The 15,135-nt window shown below is 38.9% G+C and overlaps 1 protein-coding gene across 2 annotated transcripts in view; it reads left to right on the top strand.

Annotated features, from left to right (window-relative positions):
* Positions 1 to 14,657, top strand: part of ZFPM2 (zinc finger protein, FOG family member 2) — a 308,395-nt gene extending 293,738 nt beyond the window's left edge. For both annotated transcript variants that reach the window (XM_063389408.1, XM_063389399.1), the window contains 3 exons: positions 3,455 to 3,661; positions 7,827 to 8,051; positions 11,112 to 14,657. In XM_063389408.1, coding sequence (XP_063245478.1) covers positions 3,455 to 3,661; positions 7,827 to 8,051; positions 11,112 to 13,603 — 2,924 coding nt within the window. In that variant the 3' untranslated portion in view covers positions 13,604 to 14,657. The remainder of the gene's footprint in view (positions 1 to 3,454; positions 3,662 to 7,826; positions 8,052 to 11,111) is intronic.
* Positions 14,658 to 15,135: the final 478 nt, after the last annotated feature.

Here is a 15,135-nt window from a genome sequence, read left to right as displayed (position 1 = left end):
GAACCTGTTTATACTCTTATTCTTTAGACTTGCTTATATTATATACTGCATTGACAATGTTTAGATACTGTGTGAACAATAAATACAGTTGTTGTCATCCACATCATCGGTGTCATAGTTCTTGTGCATGACTAAAAATCTTCTCTCTGCTGTGTCTGAATGGATGACCAGCGTAGTCATATAGACAAGAAGAGGCCCCAAATCACCAGTCTGACCAAATTATATAACCATGACTATTTCAGAGGCACTATCAGTCACTTCTCCCTGTTAAAACATCTGTCCATCCTTTCTCTTCCTCTGAAGCCTGTGTCATTTTAGGACTGAGAAACCTGGCCTGGTAAAGTTTTGTTGTAAGCTATTTCCGACAAGAGGAGCGGTTGGCTAAAAAAAACCTTTAGCCAGCTTAATCAGAACCTCATCTCTTATAAATAATAGTCCTTCACATTTCTGTATGAAATCTTCATGCCTTTGCAAATATTTCAGGCAAATATCATCCTATCTCCTAATCACTGGTACTTGGCTATGGCTTCTGTATTATCCCTTTGAAAAGCTGTTGTGCTCCTGCAGTATATATGTCAGTTGTGTCTTAGCCTGTAGAAATGTCTGTGGGAGGAAATTTTTTCCTGATTTTTAGCTGCCACCTGTAAGGAAGCCCTTATCCCTGCCAGAGGTGTCTAGACAGTGTAGTAATTCATATGATAGTCATGACTGGAACTTCCTATTAAACTTGGAAGCCTCTGTCGGGTTCTCTGCACTTGACAGTACTTTTTCTGTCACTCTTGACTGACTTGTGCTCTTTGCTTGACTGTGCAGTAGAAAGCTCCAGAAGACTTCTCTTCCACAGTCTTCCCACTGTGCATGAAGGTCAGCATGTTTGCATTCACTGCATTAAGGGGGTGGAAGTCGTTTGCATCTTTCAAAACAGCAGCTCTTACCTTACTCAGTGCAGGCAAGCTCAGAAGGGGACAAGTGGGGACTGCACCATGTCCTGTCCCAGTGAGTGACTTGCTGAAGTGCTGACCTGCATTTCCAGTAGCTGGAAGAATGCATCTTTGGGGAGTTTATCTGGGGATTTAGCTTAACACAATATCATGTTCTGATGAAAATGTGAATGTGTATGTCATGATCACTTAAATGCTTCATGCCTATAGATTGGGATGAGAGAAAACAAAATAATGTCCTTCTTGGATCTGAATCCTGGTGAGATGAAGGTTTTTATTCATATGCAGGAATGGATTTAACTTTCCTAGTTCTGATTTTCTTTATTAAGCCAAACTAGAAACTGTTGTGCTACCGAAGCTGTCACACATCCCACCAGGCTGTGCTGCCGTAGGTGTGACAGTTTGCAGGAGCTGGGTGGAGCAGGCAGCCGGGGTCACTGCTCCCTTCAGCTGTCCAAATTTAATCTGCTGCTGGACATGAGTCAATGCCCTGAGGAGCTCCAACACCAGGAGCCTGACTCAGCCTTTTAGCTGATCCAGACTGATTGCAGCTGGAGACCCAGTAATCACTTTCCCCCCCCCAAGGGTACACACAGCATGTCAAGATGTTTGCTGGGATAGAGGAAGTCTCAGTTATTCTGCAGTGACTCATTTTGTATTGAGAGATTCAGTGAATAATAAAGTCTAGAAAGAGCTCTTATTCTGTATTAAAATATACTAAAACATGTCGTTTGATTATTACACCTGTATATGAATAAGATAGAAGTGCATGTTAATAATGGAAATTAAGTGTGTGATGTTTGAGGCAAAGGTACCCAGTTTCAGGTTCTCAAATTGCAGTGTCATTCCATATTTTCATGTGCAGGACTTGTTAAGTACACTTTAGGAATTTAGCCTGTTTCTCTCTGGAAGAGGTTTTATCCCAGTTTAGCTCTGAAGGTTTCTGTATATTTACTAGTTATATCAGGCAATATGTCAGATTGTGCTCTTCAAATTTTTGAATTCCTGCTCAGGCATTAGGATTCTGCATTTGTAGAAATTTTTGGTGCTATCTTCACTTTTCATTTTCTTGTTCTCTACAGGAATTTACTCAGTTTTGCACCACTTAATGTTGTAATCTTGGAGACTAGTAAACCTTGGTATGCTTTGGTCTCCTCACAGTAAATTGTCTGTAGACTTTGTAGCATCTTCAACTGCTGTATTACCAATGGGTGAATACAGAGACTTTTCTGCTTTGAAACTTCTACACCGCTTGGAGGTGTGGAAGCCTAGAGTATTTTGCCACTGAAATACACTGTCACTGATGCTGTTTTGTTTGCTCATCTTTGAAAGCTAATAGAGTGCTTTAATTAATTGTCCAAGATTTTTCTAAAACAATGTCCTAATTCTTCCATTTAGCTGTGGCATATCATACACTGTTGTTATCTCCTCTACCAGATTTTTGCAACAAGTTGTTTTAAAACTATAATCTCGTTGAAGGGAAAAAAATGAAGTGCAGTTGAAAAGGCAGTTATGCCGAAAGATAAACACTGCAATATTACTTATCAAAACGAGTACAGTTTTTGCTTGCCTAATGAATGCAACATATAGCTTTCTCTATATATACAAAACCTGAGGAAAAAAAAAAGCTTTATAACATATAAAGTATGCAACATTATTTCAGGCATAACTGTATTGGATATGTATCTAGGCCTGAGAGTGTAGATAACACAATATAAGTGCTTTGCCTGTCTAAACATGTTAAATAAATGAGCATTCACTATCGCATTCAAATACATTAGTAGATGTACTCGCATAGTTAATTTTCTTTTTAATGCACTACACGTGACATTTGCAGCACAGAGCTATAGTGTATCTTACTGTTTGATGAAAGTTCTTCCACTTCCCCCCTTCCTCCCCTTTTAAACAAACCTTTATTTGAATAAGCCTTTATGAAACAGATCTTTGGCATATCTTCTTTTCAGGAAGTTCAGTCAGTGTAAGCAGAGATAAAGCAGTCATGTTACGAAGAATATTACATAAGGGAAGATTTTTTAGAGAAAGAGAGTGACAAACATAAGGGAAGGGAAGAACGCCCTTTAGAGGAAATCTGATTTCTTTCTTGCAGCTGCTTGGTTTTATTGAGCTGATTTTCTATTCAAAATGAATCAAACTTGGCGTAAAGAAAAAAATTACAGGAACTTTGGTGCAAATAATGAGAGAAGTGCTGCGTAAGTTATTTTCACCTGTATCTTGATTTTCGTAGTACTGGTTTTTTAGGAGAAAATGAAAAATTAAAATGATTATTCATGCTGCAAATAGTTAGGAAAAGTATCCTCAAATTGTTTTTCTTATACATGAAAATTCCTGTATTGGTAGAAGGAAGACAGTAAAAGTAAAAACTGTATGCCTCTTTACCATAAATAAACCATCGAAATATAAAAAAAAAAATAAAAAGTGTGAGGATATCACTGATGTCTAAGTTCTGTAATTTGATATTGTCAATTAAATCTTTCTGCTTATGTTTCCTGCAGGGGGGCAGCTTTGGTGTACTACGACCAAGGCCATCTCCGAGGGTGAGGAGCTGGTTGCCTTTGTTGTGGATTTTGACTCAAGGCTGCAAGCTACCAGTCAGATGACTCTCACAGAAGGCATGTACCCCGCCCGCCTGCTGGACTCCATACAGCTGCTCCCGCAGCAAGCTGCAATGGCATCTATTCTGCCTACGGCCATTGTGAACAGTAAGTGAGGAATTCTATTCTCTGGCAGACTTTTAAAACATGTACTTTAAGGTACATGTGAAGAGCTAATGCAGCAATGGTGAATTTATGACCACAGGAACCACACCACAGCTCAAAGCCTGCTTTTGTTCCCCCATCATCTCAGAGATAAAAAGAGCAGGAAGAGGAGTCTGGGGAGACTCACTCAGAGTACCTGACCTGCCCTCGTGTGGAGGTTCTGTGATTTGTTCCCAGAGGCAATAGGCTTAGAAACTGTTAAAAGAGTAGATGAGATGGGTTGCCTAGCTCTCCAAGTCCAGCCTCTGCAGCTCAAGTAAGCTTGTTGCTTACCGCTGCAGTTTCTGGTAATAATTCATGATACTCAGAAAAAGAAAAGAAACACATCATTTCAGTGACTGTTTCAAAATGCAGCAGAAATTACGCCTTATAGCAGCCCTGATTTATTGTAGCATCTCCACTCAATGTGGTTAACCAAGAGTGCTTTTACATCTTCTGGTCATTCAATGGGCTCTATCATGGACAAAATGCAACATGCATTCAAGTGCTGTCCTTGCAGAGGAGGGACATGAGTGTTCCTGAACTGGGACAATTCAGTTCAGATTAAATTTTATATCTTTAACTTTTGCTTATTACTGCTGTTTACCTTTATACAGCCCTAGTTCCTCATTCTCCTTTCTAAATATTTTTCAAATATATTGGCCATTACCATGATCCTCACCAGTCATCACTTAGATGTAGATTGCACATTTTTAGCTCTCAGCACTTTGCAAGTCTGTCCATGTAGACCCCATGCTGGAGCACTTCCTCACATTTCCTGTGGTCTCTAAGTATTATAATTAGTTATAATGAACTACTGAACATGGTGCACATGCACATGCAAGCACACGATCTGCCACTCAGTCTCACACCTAATAACACTGGGTCTTGAACAGCCACAACATCTTCAAGCTCATCACACAGGACTAGTTAAAACATCCCTGGTAACAAACTTCATTCTGTATTTTCCTTTCAGTTCCTTTTTCTTTTTAATTGCTTATTTTCTGGTAAACAATTTTGATAGCTACATATTTATTGTTAGCCTATTTTAAAAGATAAACCTTCAAATGTCCATATCATCCAAGTCTTCTCTTCCAAAAGTGAGTTGGAGCAGCCTCATGCCTTTTAGCTAAGCACATTCATTTCTACCCTACCAGTGGGGCAGCTTTGAGCTGACATACCTACCTACTCACAGAACCAGCAAAGGTCCCATTGCATAGGACCTTTCCAAAATAATTTGTCAGAAGCACTTTAAATGCCATGAAGTTACCACTGTAGTCAGATTTCTACAACATCACATTTCTGGAAACATCTTTTCTGTCAGCACTGACTTTTTCAGAGCCCTGGAAAGCCACACTGAACATTGCTAAGAGGAATCTTAAGTTCATAGCGCATCAGCTCTTGCTATACAGGTTTTACAGCAACTCAGAGTATTGTCTGTGTTCTTGACTCCAGGAAGATGCTAAAATAGCAAGTCTTACTGCTCAGAATTTTCCACATTGGTCCTGACTCTGCCTCTGATCATAAGGGGTTATTTTCATATTTCGTTGTTGAGTTGGTAAAATTCAGTATCTTCATTAGAGTCTTGAACTAGAAGTCGAGCATAAAGCTGAATGAACCTCTAGATTTGTAATGAGCCATCTCTTAAGCATTCTTTTTCTAGATGTCTGAAAAAAAGATTGGTTTTGTAGGTTGCTTGGTAGATTTTTTTATGTTTCATAACATTTGCTAGCTGGAAAAACAAAATTAGAATATCACCTTTGGCTCATTCAGCTTGAGGCTGAATGTTTCATTATATGAAAGTATCCACTGAAATAAATTACAATATTTTGGTTTTAAGTAATTAAAACATTAGCTTCAAGTAGCCTTTATCTGTTTTGCATCGCTTTAGTGTAGTAATAACTTCAGATCCCATCCCTATATATTATTGTATATTATAATTATAATTTCTCCCTGAAATTCCATCCTCTCACCGTGCAAAAGTCCTCAAATGCATTTTGTCTGCTTGGCATGTACTGGGAGTCACATATTCACTGTGCATAACTGCAGCTACAGACTGTCCAAGCCATCTAACCCATAGGAAATAAAGATGGCTGGAAGTCAAATTCATTAAGATAATCAGAAAGTTCAATTCTCTGATGGAATGCAGTCAAATGAATTCAAATAGGACACGTAGCCCATATCAGAATTTCCTATTAGTACTTCTGGACTTTCTTTTCTGTGGAAACCTCAACAGTTCAACTTTTTTTAAACCATTTGAGGCCAAAACCAAATCTTGAAATGTCACCTTTAAAGTTAGGTGGATATTTCAAATAATGCAAGCTGTATCAGTAATGTTTTAATAGTTGTGTATGTTGGAATACTAACTGCTCCATTAAATGTTTGTGTCTGAAATCCATGCACAATTATTCAGTGGCAAAGGGAAAAATAAAAATTGGTAGTGGTATAAATATTTTTTGCAAATTCATGAGCAGAAAAATAGACAAGCATTAGCATTGCAATCAGAGAAGCAAACTAAGCAATGTAAATTTTGGCTGCATTTGTAAATATTTAGCAAATAAAAGACTCATCCATGTCAATGGGTTGGAGTCTTCAACTTTGTTCAGCCAAAGGAATTGAAACAGAGCAGTTGTCCTATACACATCAATATTTGAAATTAAACATAAATTGTCATGAATGATAATGAATTGCATCATCAGCTACACATGCCATGTTTTCAAAGCAGCCAGCCATTCTTCAAAACTAAGTTAATTACAGTCTCTAGCAGCTCTTTACTTCTGAAGTCAAGAGGAGTTTTGATGTTGATCTAGATGTGTTTTGATGTTGACTGCAATTGCCTGACCCTGAGGTCAGTTGTCACAGTCTGGGGCCATTCATAGTTTTATCCTCTCTTAGTCTCAAAAACAGTGGAGAGGTGTCCAGAACCAGATGCAGAGAATGGTCCTATGCCTTTGAAAATTCCTGAAATCTATGCATGAATGGGAATAATGTTCATTGACTTAAGCCAAAAGTATAGAAGGGGCTGTTCTCATGATTTAGAAATATAAAGAAGTTCCAGTACTCAAGTGTGGATCCTGTCACAGTTTAATTAACTAGTGTAGATGTGCCCCAAAGGAGCAGGAATTTCTTCTTGGTCTTACTGATAGGATGGAAGGCTCACATTTCAGAAAGATTAAATAAATCTTTTGTCTTTCTGAGATGTATACATGACAAGTACTGTGTAGGTGTCCTTTGACAGGGTATTAACACACAAATATCTGTCCACTTGGTGTAAATATAACATATGCATTATTACTCCTCACATTAGCAAAGTATGTAGTCTCTAATGCATGATCAAAATCCTGATTTCTGCTGCTGAGAATACCCAGTGCAACCTCTGCATGGTCTTTCCTTAGAGGTATGCTGACACTTTGGGATAGGAGACAATGAAAAATTGCCTCATTTTCAGTAAATATCCTCTATGCATACCGAGAAATGGAAAACCAACATTTTACTGAAAACAAGAGGACAAAAAAATACATAAGAAATTTCAATTTCTATAATTAATAAGAATAGGAACCAAGGAAATAGACATGCTGCTTAGTGTAATATCACATTCAGTGTGATAGGATCTTAAGAAAAAGTAGTCTAGTCTTGTCTATATCAGAGCAAAAGGATTTTACAGTAATAAATGCATAAGCACACTGAAAATACACATCCTTCAGAATGATCTGCAGTTAGCACTCAAAAATTCAAAGTCCCAGAGCTGGAAAGTCTTGTGCACACAGAAAAAAAATTAGATATCACCTAATGAGTAATGATGTATTGGAAATGCAGCATGGTTCCTGAATTAGTATTGCGTGTTTCCAACAAACATTTAATTTAATTTAATTTTTAAAGATAATTATGCACCAACTAGCAGTTTCCTTTATGCAACTTTTTTCAAAAATATCCTTTTGAAAGAAACAACTGTCTCCCATGTTAATCTCTCATCTGCAAGTGACATTTGAATAAACCCATTTCTCTGCTTTCAATGCTTTGTTAAATAAGTATTTTTAATGGGGAAGGGAGGGAAAATAATCTAGCTTTGTTAATTGTTTGGCACCAAGTGAACTGTGGCTAACCTGCACCTGCTTGTACTTGCTTGTAGAGGACATTTTCCCTTGCAAGTCCTGTGGCATTTGGTATCGAAGTGAGCGGAACCTGCAGGCCCATCTCATGTATTACTGCAGTGGGAGGCAAAGAGAGGGGCCACAGCTGTCAGAGGAGAGTGAGGACAGTGCTCAGCAGATATCCAGTGTCTGCCCCTTTCCACAGTGCACCAAAAGCTTTTCAAACGCAAGAGCTCTGGAAATGCACCTAAATTCTCACAGTGGTAAGTATGATGTATTTTCATGTATCATCTTCTAGATTTAGCTTTTTTAAAATTTATTCACTACAGACATTCAGTAGATCAATGTCTCTCCAAATATATGCAAGCAATGCGTGTAGATAATACCAAAATGTCAACAGTTTCTGACCTGCGTTCTACACTGAGTACCTCTCCCAGGTATCCAATGTCGTTGTCTTATCTACTAATCCTTATTTGAATGTCGTCTTTCTCTTAATGTGTGTATACACACATACAGGCAGCATTCCTTTACTAGTGAAGGTGTGGTCAGGAATGCAGACACAACCAATTACTGCCGGATTCCAGCCACCAAACATACACACAACCAGAGAACATGTCCTTCTGAAGTTATATCTCAGTGCCCTAGGAGAGGCTTCTGAGGCAGAAGGCTTTAAGGATCATGGTCCAGAACTCTGCTTTTACTTGTTTCATAAAAAACTTCTTGTGTGATAGAAATATTCTTTTTCCTTCCTATAAGTATAAAATGGTGATAGTATTTTAGAATCACAAACCCAAAGAATCATAGGTTTGTCTAGGTTGGAAAAGACCTTTGAGATCATCAAGTCCACCACTAAACCATGTCCCTAAGCACCACATCAGCAGGGTATAGATGACCAATTTTGAATTGAATTAGGGCTAGAAACACAAGTTAAGAGTTTGCAGGACATTTTGCACTAGAGTTTGCAGTAGCAGAGAACACCTACAAATAAGAAAGACTGCAGTGTCAGTGTGTGGTGTTTGCTGTCTGGTGTACAGAGATGCTTCTGGAAAGAAGCAAGGGCTTTGCAGGTGTTGCTGATCCTCCTGTTAAATGAATGGAGTCTGAAGGACATTAGTGGATGCCTTAGTCACAGAAGAAAGCCTTATTTGGCTGCAGTGTAAAAACTCCTTGGGCATGTGTAGTCTATTCTGTAGATTTGGTGAAGTGAAAAATGTTCCTCTGATACTTGGGTTACAATTGCAAATCTAAAAGGCAATGTATTGCCTTGGAGGAGTTTAGTACCTCCCAGCAAAGGACTAGAAAAGTGAAAAGTGAAAACCTCTTTATGTAGACAACACAGCAAACCTTTAGCCATTCATTTACAGGTCAGATCTTTTTGTGCTTCAAGATCTTATCAGGCTATTGCCATTTTCTGTTTGTTGCCTAGCAAATATTTCACTGTTCAGTAAACCAGCAGAACCATAGGCTACAACAGCTTCAATAAGATCAGGTGAATGCAGTCCAGTGTCTTTTACAGCCTGGTAATTACAGCCAGATACTCTGGGAAGATTACAGATGAATTTCTCCCCATGCAGAGGAAAACTGAAATATTAGCCATTGTGCAAAAGATTTGCTTAAACTATTTGCATTTATTGACATACCATTGGCTTAGGTGTTGTGGGTTGTGAGCCATGAGCTGTGAGTGACTATGTCTGTGTGTAACCTAGAGATCTGTGTTCCTTGAAGAAGACAGATCTGAGACTGTGGGGAATTTCTGGTACAAATCTTTAGTTATTTCTTAGAAGAGAGACTAAACCTGAGGCCTTTCCCTTTATTTTTAGTCACAAACCAGTTTATTCAATCATTCTTACTCTCTTTCCTATCCTGTCAGTCTTTACATTTCTATACAGATTATCACAAGTTATGACACCTTCTGCAGTAGGAATGAAACATTCCTTTTCCAAATGTCTTGTAATCTTTGGAAGCCCTGTGTTTGCTTCAACTGCTGTTACTGTTCTCACTGGAGGCTCTAGCAGACCCACACCACTGGAATGCAGAACCTTGACTGAAATGCAAAGTCCCATAGAGACTGCTGGCACTGTACCACAGGATGGGGAAGCATGTGAAGCACCATCTCATGTCATGGAGGAGCTCAACCCTCATGTGGGTTGAGCTACCTGGGGAAAGGGTGCCTGATGGGAACAAGTGCTGACTAAAGTGCTGTGTAGCTCCTTGTTTTCCTTCTGGCCTCTGAGGCAAAGAGCAGGTCAAATTTCAAATGTCACTCACAGCCTGGGGGGTCACTGATTCTAGGGAAGAAGGGAGGACCTCCAGATACAACAGTGTGAGCAGAGTGAGCTACACTATTCTTACAGTTTTGTATTGTCCAGCTACCACAAATCTACTTGACCTGAATGAGATGTGGTATATGTGGGTATGAGTAGGCAGAACAAATACTTGTTTTAAATTCTGAATATCATCCATATCAATATTTTTTCAGGTCTTATTGTCTAAAAGGTAACTAGAATCTCTGCTGTTGCAGTAAAGAAATTTGGTCGTATCTCTTTTTAAAACATTTTCAGTTTCAAAATGCCATGAAACTTGGAGGTTTTTGTTCAATCAGTGATTCTAAGATGTCATTGAATGTACTGTTTTTGATAAAGAGGTAGTGATTTCATGAGGAAAAGGTGTCATGTTATAGCAGTAGTTGCCTACAGCCATTATATGTGAAAGATAAAATGTCAGTGAAGTCATGTCTTACTGCTCCTCCTCCCTTCACAAGGAACACAGCTCATCTGTCCTTTCTGGTGAGAATAGATCTGTAATGTCTTCCCACCATGCAAGCAAAGAGCTGAGCATCAATAATACTCTAAATGCCTCTTCTGGTTTGTCTGCAGCTTTCAGGCACACTGAGGGCTGTACCTCAAGCTACATCATAACCTTGAACCTCTTGACCTTAGTGTGCTTTCTGTGCATTCAAGATTTCCACTAATTATGTATGGAGAACATTATGTGTCCCTTTAGTTGTAACTGTAATTTCTGAGACCTTTGATTGAGAAGAAGTCCAGTCTATTTTTATCCTTTCCCTTGTTCTTTCTCTCCCTGCAGCTCTGATGAATGCATGCAAATACTAGGGAGCTCCAAAGCAGAGCAAAAGTCTGAGAATAACCTAGCAGTTTGAGGAAAAACCAATTCAAGTATTTTCAGGGTGACTAATACCATCTCATTAAAGAAAATTAGTCATTCTCACTGTATTTGTACCTTCTGTGCAGCTGATTTCCCAGTATACTTCATGAGAGGCAAAATGGTCACTTCATTTTGTATTTTGCTTGTCTTTTCTGTAGGAGTGAAAATGGAAGAATTTCTCCCACCCGGTGCGAGTCTGAAATGCACAGTTTGTACTTACACTGCAGACTCAGTGATTAACTTTCATCAGCACCTGTTCTCGCATCTTACTCAAGCTGCCTTTAGATGCAATCACTGCCATTTTGGCTTCCAAACTCAGAGGGAGCTACTGCAGCACCAAGAGTTACATGTCTCTGGCAACAAAATACAGAGAGAAAGTGACATTGAACACTCTCCAAGTGGAAATGAAGAAGGTTTACAGCCAGCAACGGACCTGTTGAGCAGAAATGAAGTTCCCCAGAGCCAAAAGACCATGCAGACTAAAGATGCAAGTTCTGATACAGAGCTTGATAAATGTGAAAAAAAGGCTCCACTTTTCCTTCCAAACCAGAGGCCAGAAACCCAGCCTACCACAAATAAGCAGAGTTTTTCATACACCAAAATAAAATCTGAACCATCCAGTCCAAGACTTGCTTCGTCGCCAGTTCAGCCTAATATTGGTCCTTCTTTCCCAATGGGACCTTTTCTTTCCCAGTTTGCTTTTCCCCAAGACATCACTGTGGTTCCTCAGGCTTCAGAGATATTAGCCAAAATGTCGGAACTTGTCCATCGAAGGCTGAGGCATGGAAGTAGCAATTATCCACCTGTAATTTACAGTCCTTTGATGCCTAAAGGGGCCACGTGTTTTGAATGCAACATAACATTCAATAATTTGGACAACTATCTGGTACACAAAAAGCATTACTGCAGCAGCCGATGGCAGCAGATGGCAAAGTCACCAGATTTTTCCAGTGTTCCAGAAAAAATGCCTGAAGCTGTAAGTCCCAGTAATGGTCAAAGCTCTATAAATATCCTGAATCCAGCTCCTCACACATCAGATCCAGAAAATCAACTTCTGCAGACATCTTGCTTAAACTCTTCCAATGTTTTAGATTTGATTGGGCCAAACAGTAAAAGTCATGAAAAAGACTTTACTGCACAGCCTAAGAAGTTGTCAGCTGCAAGCAATGGTGATGAGAAGATAAATGGAAAACCTTCTGATGTTAAGAATCCCAATGTTCCTTTAGTAGAGGGGGAGAGTGACCCTAACAAGACCACCTGTGAAGCTTGCAATATTACTTTCAGCAGGCATGAGACCTACATGGTCCACAAGCAGTATTACTGTGCCACCCGGCACGATCCCCCGCTGAAGAGGTCTGCTTCCAACAAAGTGCCTGCCATGCAGAGAACAATGCGTACTCGGAAGCGAAGGAAGATGTATGAGATGTGCTTACCAGAGCAAGAGCAGAGGCCACCACTAGTTCAACAGCGATTTCTAGAAGTTGCTAATCTTGGCAATCCCTGTACATCCACTCAAGAGTCAACAGAGGGCCTTGGAGAATGTTACCACCCACGATGTGATATCTTTCCAGGAATAGTCTCGAAGCATCTGGAAACATCACTGTCTATTAACAAGTGTGTTCCAGTTTCAAAGTGTGATACTGCCCACTCCACTGTGCCCTGCTTAGAGATGGATGTGCCAATAGATCTCAGTAAAAAATGCTTACCCCCGTCAGAGAGGACGTCCACTTCTCCCAAAAGGCTGCTGGACTACCATGAGTGCACAGTATGCAAGATCAGTTTTAACAAGGTAGAGAACTACCTGGCTCACAAGCAGAATTTTTGTCCTGTCACTGCTCATCAGCGCAGTGACCTGGGACAACTCGACAGTAAGGTGTTTCAAAACCCAGAAAGTGAAAGAAACAGCCCAGATGTCAGTTATGAGAGAAGCATAATCAAATGTGAGAAAAACGGAAACTCGAAACAGTCCTCTCCCAATGGAAACCTATTTTCCACACACTTAGCAACACTTCAAGGACTGAAAGTCTTTAGTGAAGCAGCCCAGCTTATTGCTACAAAAGAAGAAAACAAACATTTGTTTCTTCCACAATGCCTTTACCCTGGAGCAATAAAGAAAGCTAAAGGAGCAGATCAGCTTTCTCCATATTATGGAATAAAGCCAAGTGATTACATTTCTGGTTCTCTCGTCATTCATAACACTGATTTAGATCAAAGCACAAATACAGAAAGTGAATCTCCTAAAGGCCAGGCGCCTTCGAATGGATGTGCTGTGCAGAAGAAAGAATCTCTTCCACTACTGCCCAAAAACCGAGGCATGGTAATAGTTAATGGGGGACTAAAACAGGAGGAACGACCTGCTGCTAACCCACAGCAAGAGAACATTTCCCAGAACCCTCCGCATGAAGACGGGCACAAGTCTCCTTCTTGGATCTCGGAGAATCCCTTAGCTACAAACGAAAACGTCTCTCCAGCAATTCCTACAGCAGAGGAACAGTTGTCTAGTATAGCTAAAGGTGTGAATGGCTCTACCCAGGCTCCAACCAGTGGAAAGTATTGCCGACTGTGTGACATCCAATTCAACAATCTCTCAAACTTTATAACTCATAAGAAGTTTTATTGCTCTTCACATGCAGCAGAACATGTCAAATGAAACAATCGGTCACCTTTGGTACATGTGTTTAGCATATTGTTCCATACAGTTTAAAGAAAGCTGTTTGAATTACATCTGGACAATCAGGAGATTTCACTATTGCTGAGTTGAAGACTTAAAGGTGTAATTTCATTACAGTCCATTAGTAAAGTGTATTATTGGTGCCATTTTCAAAAATATTAATTTATTTTACCAGCAGTATTCATAGCTGTAGTTATGTTATTTTTTATTTAAAAACTTTATATTAAAGTCATTTGTAATGTTATTGTATAGTTATTGTGTAGCACATATGGTTTGCACTGTATAGTAGATTTTAAAGAAAATAGTCGCAAACAATACAGAAAAGCATTTTAGAAATAGCTTCAAAAGCACTTGTGTATCCTGATTTTTTTTCTTATATGCTGTTGCAGATATATGTATATGCTAAAATATAACTTGCAAAGAAGTTTCAACTATGCTGTAAAGTTCGCCTTAAAATTTCAATTTTTTTGAACAATTGGGCTCAGTTTGCACTTTATATTTTAGCACATACAGTACCTTAGTCATTAGGCTTTGCATTTGTATGTAGCAGTATGTTTCTGTCCACTTTCTTAATCTGAAACGTACGTTAAATGAAGATGGCATTTTCTTTCTTGTATAGTACTTGTATTTTCTTTCGCTGATGCATCTCTGTCTCAATTTTTAAACCTTTGCTGTTAAATGCAATACTTTATAAAGAATGAACAAAATTACTGGAAGCAGTATTGTAAGAAATGAGGTCATATCAATCAATTTTATCTTTTGAAAGGCACAGTCTAAAACAAAACCCTAAACTCAATGCTGCAATTATGAATCTAATTCATATATAAGATATATTTAAATATAAGAGTAGCAATACTGCAACTGGTGATCACAAAGATAATGTTCTACTTCTGATAGAAATAATTTCTCAACAAATGTTGTTACTATGCATGTATATGGATGGAATAAAATTCCAGATAATTGGAAAAGTTTGGCAGTAATTTCTTTAATTTTTTTAAATTTTGTTTTTCAAGGTGGATTTAGACCTCACAAACTGTGAAGGAGCTCTTAGGAACAAGCTAACATTGCCTTCTCTTCAGTGGAAGCGAAGTATTCAAAGAGACAATGACTACAAAGCATGCCTCCACTTCCAGAGAGTCCCCACAGACAGGTCACTAGTGCAACTGGACCTAAGACTACCCAGTGAACTAAAACTGAAAATGTGAGGGTCTGAAACCAGGGAGGCTGTTCTCTTTACTGGTGCCAAGGAACACATACTTCCCTGGCAGTATCTCCATATGTCGAAATCAGTGGAACAATCTCCTTCCTAATACCTCTGGTATCATTCTTCATGTGTTCAGTGTTCTTATGTGAAAAACAAGATAATTCAATTAAAAGAACAGCAGTTTGTTCCACTAATTCAGTATAGAAATATCACTCAATAATTTTTTTATATTAAAATCTGAGCTAATGCACAATTAGTACTCTTCACTTGCAATTGTTCGGTCTCCTGTACGCCGTTTTCATTAAAA

Source organism: Prinia subflava, chromosome 1 (genome assembly GCF_021018805.1).
Source record: "Prinia subflava isolate CZ2003 ecotype Zambia chromosome 1, Cam_Psub_1.2, whole genome shotgun sequence".
Lineage (NCBI taxonomy): Eukaryota > Metazoa > Chordata > Aves > Passeriformes > Cisticolidae > Prinia > Prinia subflava.
This window is presented reverse-complemented; position numbering and strand designations above follow the sequence as displayed.